Below are 10,688 nucleotides of genomic sequence, written 5' to 3' on the forward strand. Positions count from 1 at the left end.
CCCCTCCCCATGCCCTGAATAGACTCTATGCTATACTATACCTTCATGTGGCTGGTCCCTCAAGGGGATGGGATGCCTTAGCATGGGCCCTGCAGAGGTACCCTCATCCCTGACACCTTACTGTACTCCCACCAGACATATTCCTTCTCTCCTTATCTTTCAATAAAACACAACAGAGATCCTGATCCTGCCTCGGCATCCTGAGGGTTGACTTCATGTGCCACTCAGCCTGGCTAGGTTTTATTTGGTCTCCCAATCTGAGAACGACCCACAGAAATCGGACAGGAGGGAACTAGCCTGCTTGGGCTAAGAGATCCTAACTCCTTCTTTACCCGGGGTTAGAAGACACAACCCCACACCCGATCTGTTGTTACAGCTGCTTGCTCCTTCTCTGTCAGGAGAGGCTCCAAACTGACCCTCGGCCCTTGAGGCCAGGAATGCCTGTCCACTCTAATTAAGGTCTCTATAACGGGTGGGTCTTCTGTTTCCAATACAGATGTTAAAGTTGGCTATTCAGCCTGACCTCTCGGCAGGCAAAGTGATTTAATTGTCCTGGGCCACTGAGACAGCTCATGGGGGAAGTCTGACCCCCTGACCCATCCTGGGAGCCCAGGTAAAGGGGAGAAAGAGTTAACACGCTCACAAAGTCATAAAACTTATAAAGAAATAATAATAATAAAAAAATGCCGTCAAACTCAAAAGCCTTTCTACCTGGGTTCGTGAATTAGGGTCAAGCCCAGCAGCTGCGGGATCATCACACCCTTACCCTTTAATCCGGGCAGTGCTGAGCCAGGCCTTCCATCCCCACACCGAGTTAGCCAGCTGTCCGACTGTACTTGAAAATGGCGGAAGAGGAAGAGGGCGGTGTGGAGGAGGAGGACGTGTTCTTAGCATTTGCCCAGGGTCCCATTCCTCCTCGGGGGCCCCTGCGGCGCGCTTTGGACAAGGTCTTCCTCACTTTCTTGGTCCTCTTCCTGACACTGCTGATGCTGGAGGCTGCTTATAAACTGCTGTGGCCCCTGCCATGGGCCAAGTTTCAGGACTGGCTCCTGAGGACCCCCGAGGAGGAGGCAGCTCTGGAACTGTGAGCATCTTCCTTCTCGCAGACAACCCATCCTTGCTACTAAGGTGAGAACGGAGATGTTAGGGAGGAGACTGGGGTGGAAGGGATAGTTAAGGCCAACACTCTGAGATCATCTCTGTTTGCCTGCTTGTCTGTGCGTTTGTGCACCGTGAGTTCGGGTGCCAGCAGAAGCTAGACGGTGTTGGATCCCTAGGGGCTGAAGTTACAGGAGGTTGTAAGTCACCTGAAGTGGATACTGGGAGCCAGACTCAGGTCTGCAGCACACACACACACACACACACACACACACACACACACCCCTACCCTCCCTACCCTTACATACAGTCAGGATATAAATGTAACTTCAGAACCCACGTGAGAGAATACAAGGAATAATTTTTCCTTTTGAATAGCTTATTTTGCTTAAGAATGTCTTTTCTTTTTTAAAAAAAAAGATTTATTCATTTATTTTATGTGAGTACACTGTCGTTGTCTTTAGACACCCCAGAAGAGGACGTCAGATCTCATTACAGATGGTTGTGAGCCACCATGTGGTTGCTGGGATTTGAACTCAGGACCTTCTAAAGAGCAGTCGATGCTCTTAACCACTGGGCCATCTCTCCAGCCCTTGAGGGTGTATTTCATTTCCTTTTGTTTTCCTGCAAGTATCAAGGTTTAGTCTTTCTTCCCAGCTGTGAGGCTCCATTGTATGTCCTTACTACATTTTGTCTGTTTTATGGGCCGGTGGTGGCTGCTTCCATTCTTCTTGGCTATTGCGATTGCTACAGCAATAAACATGGGTGCTCATGTGTCTCTCTGGCGTTCTGACTTAGGTTTCTTCAAGTATCTATCCAGGAGCGATACAGCTGGGACATGTTAGGTCTTAGGGCGTTTGCAGAGGTCCAGAAATGAGTCTTGGCCCACCTCACCCTGGACCCCAGAAGCGTCTCTGGCAGTTAGATAAAGGCCAGAATTCCCCCAGGGACTCGTGAAACGGGTTCTTGTCTACAGAAAGGATGTTTCCCTTCCCTCTGGGAAAAGTGACATAAGCAGTGACGTTTGCCTGGGGTGCCATTCAACAAATCAGAGCCCGGGCTTCTAGTTCCTATTCACCAGTATCTGTTACACATTTCTTTCTTTTTCTTTCTTTCTCTCTCTCTCTCTCTCTCTCTCTCTCTCTCTCTCTCTCTCTCTCTCTCTCTCTCTCTCTTTTTCTGAGGCAGGGTTTCTCTGTGTAGCTCTGCTGTCCTGGAACTCACTCTGTAGACTAGCCTGGCCTCAAACTCAGAAATCTGCCTGCCTCTGCCTCCCAAGTGCTGGCATTAAAGGCATGCGCCACCACTGCCCGGCTGGCCTGTTATACATTTCAAAGCACGAACACTAGCATCCTGCTCCAGGTCAGGGCCTCCCTAACCCCAGCTCTGTACACTCCTCATAACCAGCTACTGTCCACTGTTTCTCAGTATGGTGGCTCACAACTCCAGTCCTTGGGGCCAGTCAACCCTCTTTTGATCTTCATGGGCACCAGGCACACAAGTGGTGCACATACATACACGCAGGCAACTGAAGAGTTGTGATAATTGCAAGATGGATCAAACCATGTAAAACGTATGTTTAATTTTGCTCATTATGTGTAGTGAATTCTGGTTATTTTTCACCTTCATTTCTCTCTTGAATCCCCCTCCCTTCCACTCCCAGGGAGGCTTTTAGTCCCCCAAGTTGATTCTGCCTCGCTGTCTTTTTCGTTTTCTGACTGACTCAGTTTAATTAGGGTCATTTGCATGAGCATACCTAGGAGTTACTTACTGGAGCTCCAAGGATTTACCTGTGGCAGAAAAAGACTCCCCCACCAACAGTGAATGGCCAATAGCTCTTTGGGGATGAGTGGGGATTCTCTGGAGCCCCCTTCCTCATTTCTGATGGAACCTTAATAGCTCTTATTTGGGACAGGCAACCTTGGCTTCTGCGAGTTGGTCGGTGCCGCAAGCCAGCTTTGTCTAGACAGCATTTCAGAGAGAACTCTTCATCTTTCACCTCCTAACTCCCCACCCCCAACCCCCTTCCCCTGCCCATTCCTCCATGTTCCCTCGGCTTGCTGTCAGTTTTTATAACGATTAACTTTAAATATACATTTGCTTTATGTGTAAGGATGGTTTTGCCTGCATGCCTGTATGCTCACCACACACAAGCCTATTGGATTTCCTGGAACTAGGGTTACAGATGGCTGTGAGTCACCCTTATCAGGTGCTGGGAATAGAACGTGCCAGGAGTAACAGGTGCTCTTAAAGGGCTCTCAGACACCTGCACTCACGTCGCGTAGAGACGCACACTGGCACGGACGTCAAACGGCATATAAATAACTGCGAAAAGATGGGGAACCTTCATTTCAGGGAAACCCAAGGATATGAAAATTAAATCCTTCATTATCTCCTAAGAGTCCGGTTAGCCATTGGAGAGCCCCACCCACCCCACCCTGCCCCGCCCCGTTGAAATGCTGTAAGCCCAGAAGACCCGACGGGAATGGAGGAGGTGGGTTTAAGTTTGAAGTTCGGGTCCTCTGAAAGCAGCGGGGCTTCTTTCTTGGTCCTGCAAATTGGCAAGACGCCCACCCCCGAGGAAGGAAGGCTGAGGAGACGGAGTTCTTCGCGCAAAGGGTGTTGACACACCTGCGGACCTCGCCTCCCTGCCCCGGGCATCACAGTGGTTTTCCCCCTGCTCTCCCTTTTCTCCGCAGCTCTCCTGGAGAAGGAGACACCCCGCGGGATTTTCTGAGCCTCCTTTCGTTTCCCAGCGCTCCCAGCGGCAGCTTGCACAGCTTCTCCTGCAAGCCCGAGCTCGACCTCACGCCCTGCACACACACACCCCCGCCGTGGAGCAACGCCTTCGGTACGGTCAGAACGACCCTCGGAGAACCAGACGGCCACGGTTCGCACCGGGGGGCTCGGTCATAACCTCAGTGCTGCAGATTGAGCTGCCAGCCGCCGATGGCAATAATAACAATACCTCGCTCTAGCAGCATGCTGTGCTCATTTGTATGCGTGTGTGTATGTGTGTATGTGCGTGTGCACCTGACCCACACCGGGCTGGGCAGCCGAGGGAGAGCAAAGAAGGGAGGTGCAAGGCTTACACCAACCCAGGGCAGGAAAAGAAAACCTTTTAGCTGGGCAGTGGTGGCCCACGCCTTTAATCCCAGCACTTGGGAGGCAGAGGCAGGCGGATCTCTGAGTTCGAGGCCAGCCTGGTCTACAGAGTGAGTTCCAGGACAGCCAGGGCTACACAGAGAAACCCTGTCTCGAAGAAACAAACAACAACAAAAATCTTTTATTTCGTCCCCACACAGCCACAGAGACACCAGCAGCTCCTTAGATACCTGCTTGAGACTCCTTCCTCCTAAGATGGAGGGCGGGGTCTTCCCCGAGGCAACTCCACCCGATGGCCTGGGGTTGGGGGGCGGGTCTGAGGCAGGAAGTTTCTGATTGGCCGAGTGGCTTTCGGCAAGCTCCGGGTACAAAGAGCTCCACGCCTGGCCGAGCAGGCCGGTGCCGTACGGCAAGATGGCGCGCCCCATCTACCTGGTCCTGGGCCCCGCCCCCTCCAGCGTCCGAGCGCGGAGAGTGGTGGCCCTAGGTGGGCGGGCCTAGCGTCACTTCCGGTTCCAAGCGTCCCCGCGTTCCGTACAGCAATATGGCGGCCCTCAGGTGCTTCAGGCGGGAACTCCGCGTCTTCCGGTCTGTTGTAGGCCCTGCGGTGGGGGTGGGGGAAAGAAAGGCGGAGGGAACTATGCGAGGATTTGTGATCCGCGCTGAGGGGATCCTCGAGGGACCGTTTCTGAGGTGGGGGCCAGGTCGTGCGCGGAGCGGGGGTGGCGGCGCAGGCGTGGCGAAGGCGAAGGATCGGCAGGGCCCGCCTGACGGGTCTCCGGGGCGAGCTTGCATGGTACCTTGCTAGCCCTGAAGGGGAGTGTGGCGGCCTAGGGCTGAACGCGGAGAGAGGTTGCTTGGCGGGAAGGCTGAGGCTGGAGACTGCCCCTCGCCTGGGGCTAGAAGCCCAGACATTGGGAATGCCGGGTGGCGGGGTTCGCTGTCGGTTACAAGTCCCCGAGAATGGGGGAGCCCGGGGTGCGGTGAGAGGGAGGGGACTGGAGGTGGGGAAAATCTCCAGCCTGAAGTCCCGGCCTGAGGAAGGTGGGACTTGGAGATGACTGTAGGAGCGGAGAGGACGCCCGGCTCTTGAGAGGGAGACCCATGCGCCTCCGGAGTCTACGAGTTGGGAGTTAGGAAGAACTGGGAAAGGACTGTCGTGTGTGAGGGCGAGAGGTGGGCAAGACCCGTAAGGTGGCATCGACGGGGTGTTGGTTTCTGTGGACAGAAAAACTCGAGAGAGAGCAGTGTGGGTGGGACCTTGTACCCCATTGGATGGGGAGTAAGACCGAAAACTTACCGGCGGACAGAGAGTGGGAAAACGCAACCGAAAGACAGGACATTGACTGATGGGGGTAGGGGGGGCGGGGGTAGGGCTGGAGTTGAGGGTGAGGATTTAAGACGATCGGGAGGTTTTCCCCCCAGAGCTGTTTGATACTGATAGTTGCCCAAGACAGGCGCTGAAGACAGCTTGGGACGGACTAAGCTATTCTGGAACCCTAGGTATCTGACGGGGTGGGACGAAACAGGAGGGGGCTCTCCCGGAGGCTCCCTTCCCCTTCCAGAATTCTGACCATTCCCATGCTTTCTCCCTCAGGGGGATTTGATCCCCCATGGCCACCGATGACAGCATCATTGTGCTTGACGATGACGATGAGGATGAGGCAGCTATCCAGCCAGGGCCCTCCAACCTCCCTTTCAATCCTGTTTCACCAGGACCAGAAGCCTCTGGTCCCCCCGAGCCCCAGGTGGATGGAGGGAGCAGTAACTCAGGTAGCAGGAAGTGCTACAAGTTGGAAAATGAGAAGCTGTTTGAAGAGGTAAGCTTGAGAGGAGCCTCCTCTTGCTTTTGAGAAAAGGGTCTCTCGCTTTGTGGCCCAGGCTGCCTGGAACTGTGTAGATGAGGCTGGCCTTGAACTCACAGAGTTCTTACCTGCCTCTGCCTCCTGACAACTGGGATTAAAGATGTGAACCACTGGGCTGGAGAGATGGCTCAGCAGTTAAGAGCACTGGCTGCTCATCCAGAGGTCCTGAGTTCCATTCCCAGCAACCACATGGTGGTTCACAACCATCTGTAATGGGATCTGATACTCTCTCCTGGTGTCTCTGAAGAGAGCGACATTGTACTTAATATGTAGAATAAATGGAAGGAAAAAAAGAAAGAAAAATACGTGACCCTCTATGAAACGATAGGACAGATCCCAGGGAAAGGGGTGTTTGGTTGGCTGATTGTTCTGGTCCCTCGCTGATCCATCTTGTTTTGTTCTGTTTTCCCGTCCCTTCCCTTGAACCATCTAGTTCCTTGAACTGTGTAAGACGCACACGTCAGACCACCCCGAGGTGGTTCCATTCCTCCACAAACTGCAGCAACGTGCCCAGTCTGTGTTCCTGGCTTCCACAGAGTTCTTCAACATCCTTTCCAGGGTTATGTCTCGGTCTCAGAAGCGGCCGGCCAAGCTCTATGTCTACATTAATGAGCTCTGCACCGTTCTTAAAGCTCATTCAACCAAGAAGAAGTTGAACTTAGCTCCTGCAGCCTCAACGGCCAGTGAATCGTCAGGTGGTAACCCTCCTACAGATTCCCCCTCTGACCTTACAAACACTGAAACCACTGCCTCTGAGGCCTCAAGGACTCGTGGTTCCCGGAGGCAGATCCAGCGCCTGGAGCAACTGCTGGCACTGTATGTAGCAGAGATCAGGCGGCTGCAGGAGAAGGAGTTGGATCTGTCAGAGCTGGATGACCCAGACTCCTCATATTTGCAGGAGGCCCGATTGAAGAGGAAACTAATCCGCCTCTTTGGGCGGTTGTGTGAATTGAAGGACTGCTCTTCTCTGACTGGGCGGGTCATAGAGCAGCGAATTCCATACCGAGGCACCCGCTACCCAGAGGTCAACAGGCGCATTGAGCGGCTCATCAACAAGCCGGGGCCGGACACCTTCCCTGACTATGGAGACGTGCTGAGAGCAGTGGAGAAGGCAGCGACCCGGCACAGTCTGGGCCTTTCCAGACAGCAGCTTCAGCTCTTGGCTCAGGACGCCTTCCGGGACGTGGGTGTCAGGTTACAGGAGCGCCGCCACCTGGATCTCATCTACAACTTTGGTTGCCACCTCACAGATGACTATAGGCCAGGTAGGAAGCTCCTGGGTTATGCCTCCTTCAGGTTGAATGGAGGCATCTCTAATCCCTTGGAGGATTGGGACTGGGAGCTCTGATCTGTTTTCCTACGCAGGCGTTGACCCCGCACTGTCTGACCCCACGCTGGCTCGCCGCCTTCGGGAAAATCGGACCTTGGCCATGAACAGGCTGGATGACATCATCTCCAAGTATGCAATGATGCAAGACAAGACTCAGGAGTGCGAGAGACAGAGGCGACGGGCCCGGCTCCTAGGCACTGCGTCCCGATCTTCAGAGCCCCCCAAAGCCTCCTCGGATTCTGGTGAGGTATGGAGGGGTTAACACCTGTCAGAGCTTGTCTTCACCCTGCACTGCCGCCAGGGACTCCAGAGTGACTCCTGAAGCAGCGGATGAAGCAGGGAAAGGACACTGGTGACGTGCTTGTCTGACGCACTACTGAGCTCTCCTCCTACTAAAGAGCTCTGGGGCACGGATTCCTTAAGACAGACTCCTCTTTCCCCCAGGGTCCTAGCGGAATGGCATCCCAGGAGTGCCCTACTACCTCCAAAGCTGAGACAGATGATGACGACGATGAAGACGATGAGGAAAGTGATGATGATGAGGAGGAGGAGGAGGAAGAGGAGGAAGATGATGAAGATGAAGAAGAAGAGGAGGAGGAAGAAGAAGAGGCCACTGAAGATGAAGATGAGGATCTAGAACAGTTGGAGGAAGATCAGGGGGGTGATGAAGAAAAGGAAGGAGGAGGTATATGTGTAAATGGAGCTCTCCTGTGGGGAGCACCCCCATGGGGAGCACCCCTGTGGTGTTAGTTCTGCTCTGTCGGATATGAGTTCCTTGCTGAGCCTTTCCTTCCTCCTCCTCCTCCTCCTCCTCCTTGTCCTCCTTCTCCTCGTCCTCCATCCTTTGCACAGCCCCCCTCGACCCCTGTCCCTCATCCACCCCCTCCCCTTTTCTTTTGCAGATAATGAAGGAGATAAGAGTCCCACAACCCCTTCGACCATTTTCCCTAGAAGGAACTCAGAGCCCGAAGAAGGGCTCGGGTCCCCCGAGGAGCAGCAGAAGAGAGGACAGACAGAGATGCTAGCATCACCGCCAGGAGTGCCCCTGGACCCTCCCAGCACCGACGCCGAAAGCAGTGGAGAACAGCTCCAAGAGCGGCTCCTGGGGGACGAGAGTCCTGTGTCCCAGCTTGTTGAGCTAGAGATTGAGGCTTTGCCTGAGCCTACCACCCCTTCCCCCGAGGAAAGGCACATTTCCTCATCCAGGAAAAAGTCAGAAGATTCCTTCCACACCATCTTGGAAAATGGGGCAGCTGTGGTTACCTCTACGTCCTTCAATGGGCGTGTCTCTTCTCGCCCGTGCCGAGATGCCAGTCCCCCGAGCAAGAGATTTCGGAAGGAGAAGAAGCAACTGGGCTCTGGACTGTTAGAAAACAGGTAATACTGGGTGAGGGGGAAGGCAGGCCAAGGAGGCAGGACTCTCTGAAGGGAGCCTGATATCCTAGGTCTCCCTGCGGCCTCGGGCCCTCTCTGTCATTTCTCTTCTGTCCTTAGCTATATAAAAAAGCAGATGGCACAGCAGGGCAGTGGGTGGAAGACAAGTGTCCTGCCTACTTCGTCTCCCTCCTTGGCCTCTGTGGCTCCTGTGGCTGATTCCTCCACGAGGGTGGACTCTCCCAGCCATGACCTGGTGACCAGCTCCCTGTGCAGCTCTTCTCCATCCCTGCTTCTCCCAACCCCCCAGTCTCAGCCTCTCCGGCCCTGTATTTATAAGGTAAGTTGGGGCAGTGGCCCTTGGCAGTTCATTCTCACCTTTTCCCTCTCTGTGGTTATCGCATCTACTACTCTGTTTTCCCATCCGCTCCTCTGTGTGTGTGTGTGTGTGTATGTGTATGCATCCGTGTGTAGTGACAATTTTGGAATTGGTTTCTTTTTTTTTTTTAAAGATTTATTTATTTACTTTATATATACACTAGCTGTCTTCAGACACACCAGAAGAGGGCATCAGATCTCATTACAGATGGTTGTGAGCCACCATGTGGTTGCTGGGAATTGAACTCAGGACCTCTGGAAGAGCAGTCAGTGCTCTTAACCGCTGAGCCATCTCTCCAGCCCGGAATTTTGGTTTCTTTATAAAAACTCAGAGCTGGGTGGTGGCAGCGCATACCTTTGATCCTGGGAGGCAGAGGCAGGAGGATCTCTTTTCAGTTTGAGGCCAGCCTGCTTTACAAAGTGAGTTCCAGGGCAGTCAGGGCTACACAGAGAAACTGTGTCTAAAACCCAAAAACCAACCAACCAACAAACAAAAAAACTAGTGAGATAGGTTTTCATTTTAATCCCAGGTGTGGGATGTGGGGCCACAACTGATGGGGGGTGGGTCCGCTTCCACCTGACCGCTGCAGCTGTCTGTGATTGGCCTTGAGCTCCAAGAGATGTGGCTTTGCCCGGTATAGACAGTTGCTTTGGTTATGTGATGTGATTTTTGGAATTCTGGGAACTTTGCAGGAGAGCATATAAATTGTAGAGCCTCCCCGAGGCCCTCCCCGGCCTCCACCATGAGGCATGGTTGGTGGTAGTTCAGGGGTTGGTTGTGGTTTGTTAGTAGTCTTGCTCAAAGAACAAACAAGAAGAGAGAGGCACAAGATTCAGCCATCCCTGTCTCTCCCTCTATCCTTTCTTCCCTGTCTAGTGATGGGGCGGATAAAGAACCCACAGTCTCAAAGACTGGCTGTGTGTGTGTGTTTAGATTTAACCCCAGCACCCAGGAGGCAGAGGCATACAGGTTACATAGTGAGGCCATGGAAAACAAAACCTGATTTATTTTATGTAAGTAGGTGTTTTGTTGTCATGTATGTCTGTGTGCTACATTTGTGCCTGGTGCTCATGGAGGCCAGAAGAGGGCATCTGATCCTCTAGATCTGGAGTCACGGAGAAGGCAGTAAGCCGCCATCTGAGTTCTGGACACAACACTGCTGCAGTGTGCTTAGCAGCCCTCCATCCCGCTTTGTTTGGTTTTGAGGCAGGGTCTTTCTGTGAAGCCGTGACTGTCCCAGAACTCTGTATGTAGAGGAGGCTGCCCCCAAACTCAGATATCAGCCTGCCTCCGCCTCGTGAGTGCTCGGACTAAAGGTGTGGGCCACCATGCCTGGCTCACCCGTCTTTCTCCCGCCTTGTCTGCAGACGAGTGTTGGTACACAGTGCGATCCCGAGGAGATCATCGTGCTCTCAGACTCTGATTAGCAGTCCCTCAACTCCCTGCATCCAGAAAGTTTTGTATGACTGCTGGAAGATGACGGAGCAAAAGGTGGATGGAGCTCCTCCCGTTTTGGTGGTTTCTTTTGACAAAAAAA

The 10,688-nt window shown here is 53.3% G+C and overlaps 2 protein-coding genes across 5 annotated transcripts; both read left to right on the forward strand.

Annotated features, from left to right (window-relative positions):
* The first annotated feature begins 842 nt into the window (after positions 1-842).
* Positions 843-1,088, forward strand: Smim40 (small integral membrane protein 40). The gene has a single exon (XM_031348775.1). The coding sequence runs from the start codon at positions 843-845 to the stop codon at positions 1,086-1,088; it is 246 nt and encodes an 81-aa protein (XP_031204635.1).
* A 3,632-nt stretch (positions 1,089-4,720) lies between these two features.
* On the forward strand, positions 4,721-10,673 carry Daxx (death domain associated protein). 4 transcript variants are annotated; one of them, XM_031348133.1, is made up of 9 exons: positions 4,982-4,999; positions 5,261-5,379; positions 5,801-6,023; positions 6,502-7,333; positions 7,434-7,645; positions 7,843-8,083; positions 8,301-8,775; positions 8,893-9,112; positions 10,519-10,673. In XM_031348133.1, the coding sequence occupies exons 3-9, from the start codon at positions 5,817-5,819 to the stop codon at positions 10,576-10,578; spliced, it is 2,247 nt and encodes a 748-aa protein (XP_031203993.1). In that variant the 5' UTR covers positions 4,982-4,999; positions 5,261-5,379; positions 5,801-5,816; the 3' UTR covers positions 10,579-10,673. The 4 variants fall into 4 exon arrangements, with proteins under 4 accessions (XP_031203994.1, XP_031203991.1, XP_031203992.1 ...); XM_031348134.1 differs by lacking the exons at positions 4,982-4,999; positions 5,261-5,379 and adding an exon at positions 4,721-4,761; XM_031348131.1 differs by lacking the exons at positions 4,982-4,999; positions 5,261-5,379 and adding an exon at positions 4,770-4,896.
* Positions 10,674-10,688: the final 15 nt, after the last annotated feature.

The sequence above is a fragment of the Mastomys coucha genome, unplaced genomic scaffold (assembly GCF_008632895.1).
Source record: "Mastomys coucha isolate ucsf_1 unplaced genomic scaffold, UCSF_Mcou_1 pScaffold3, whole genome shotgun sequence".
NCBI classification, from domain to species: Eukaryota; Metazoa; Chordata; class Mammalia; order Rodentia; family Muridae; genus Mastomys; species Mastomys coucha.

Coding starts and splice junctions, on each gene's coding strand:
- Smim40 (XM_031348775.1), top strand. CDS start 843: ATGGCGGAAGAGGAAGAGGGCGGTGTGGAGGAGGAGGACGTGTTCTTA.
- Daxx (XM_031348134.1), top strand. CDS start 5,817: ATGGCCACCGATGACAGCATCATTGTGCTTGACGATGACGATGAGGAT. Junction 6,024..6,501: donor ATGAGAAGCTGTTTGAAGAG/GTAAGCTTGAGA, acceptor TGAACCATCTAG/TTCCTTGAACTGTGTAAGAC. Junction 7,334..7,433: donor CACAGATGACTATAGGCCAG/GTAGGAAGCTCC, acceptor TTTCCTACGCAG/GCGTTGACCCCGCACTGTCT.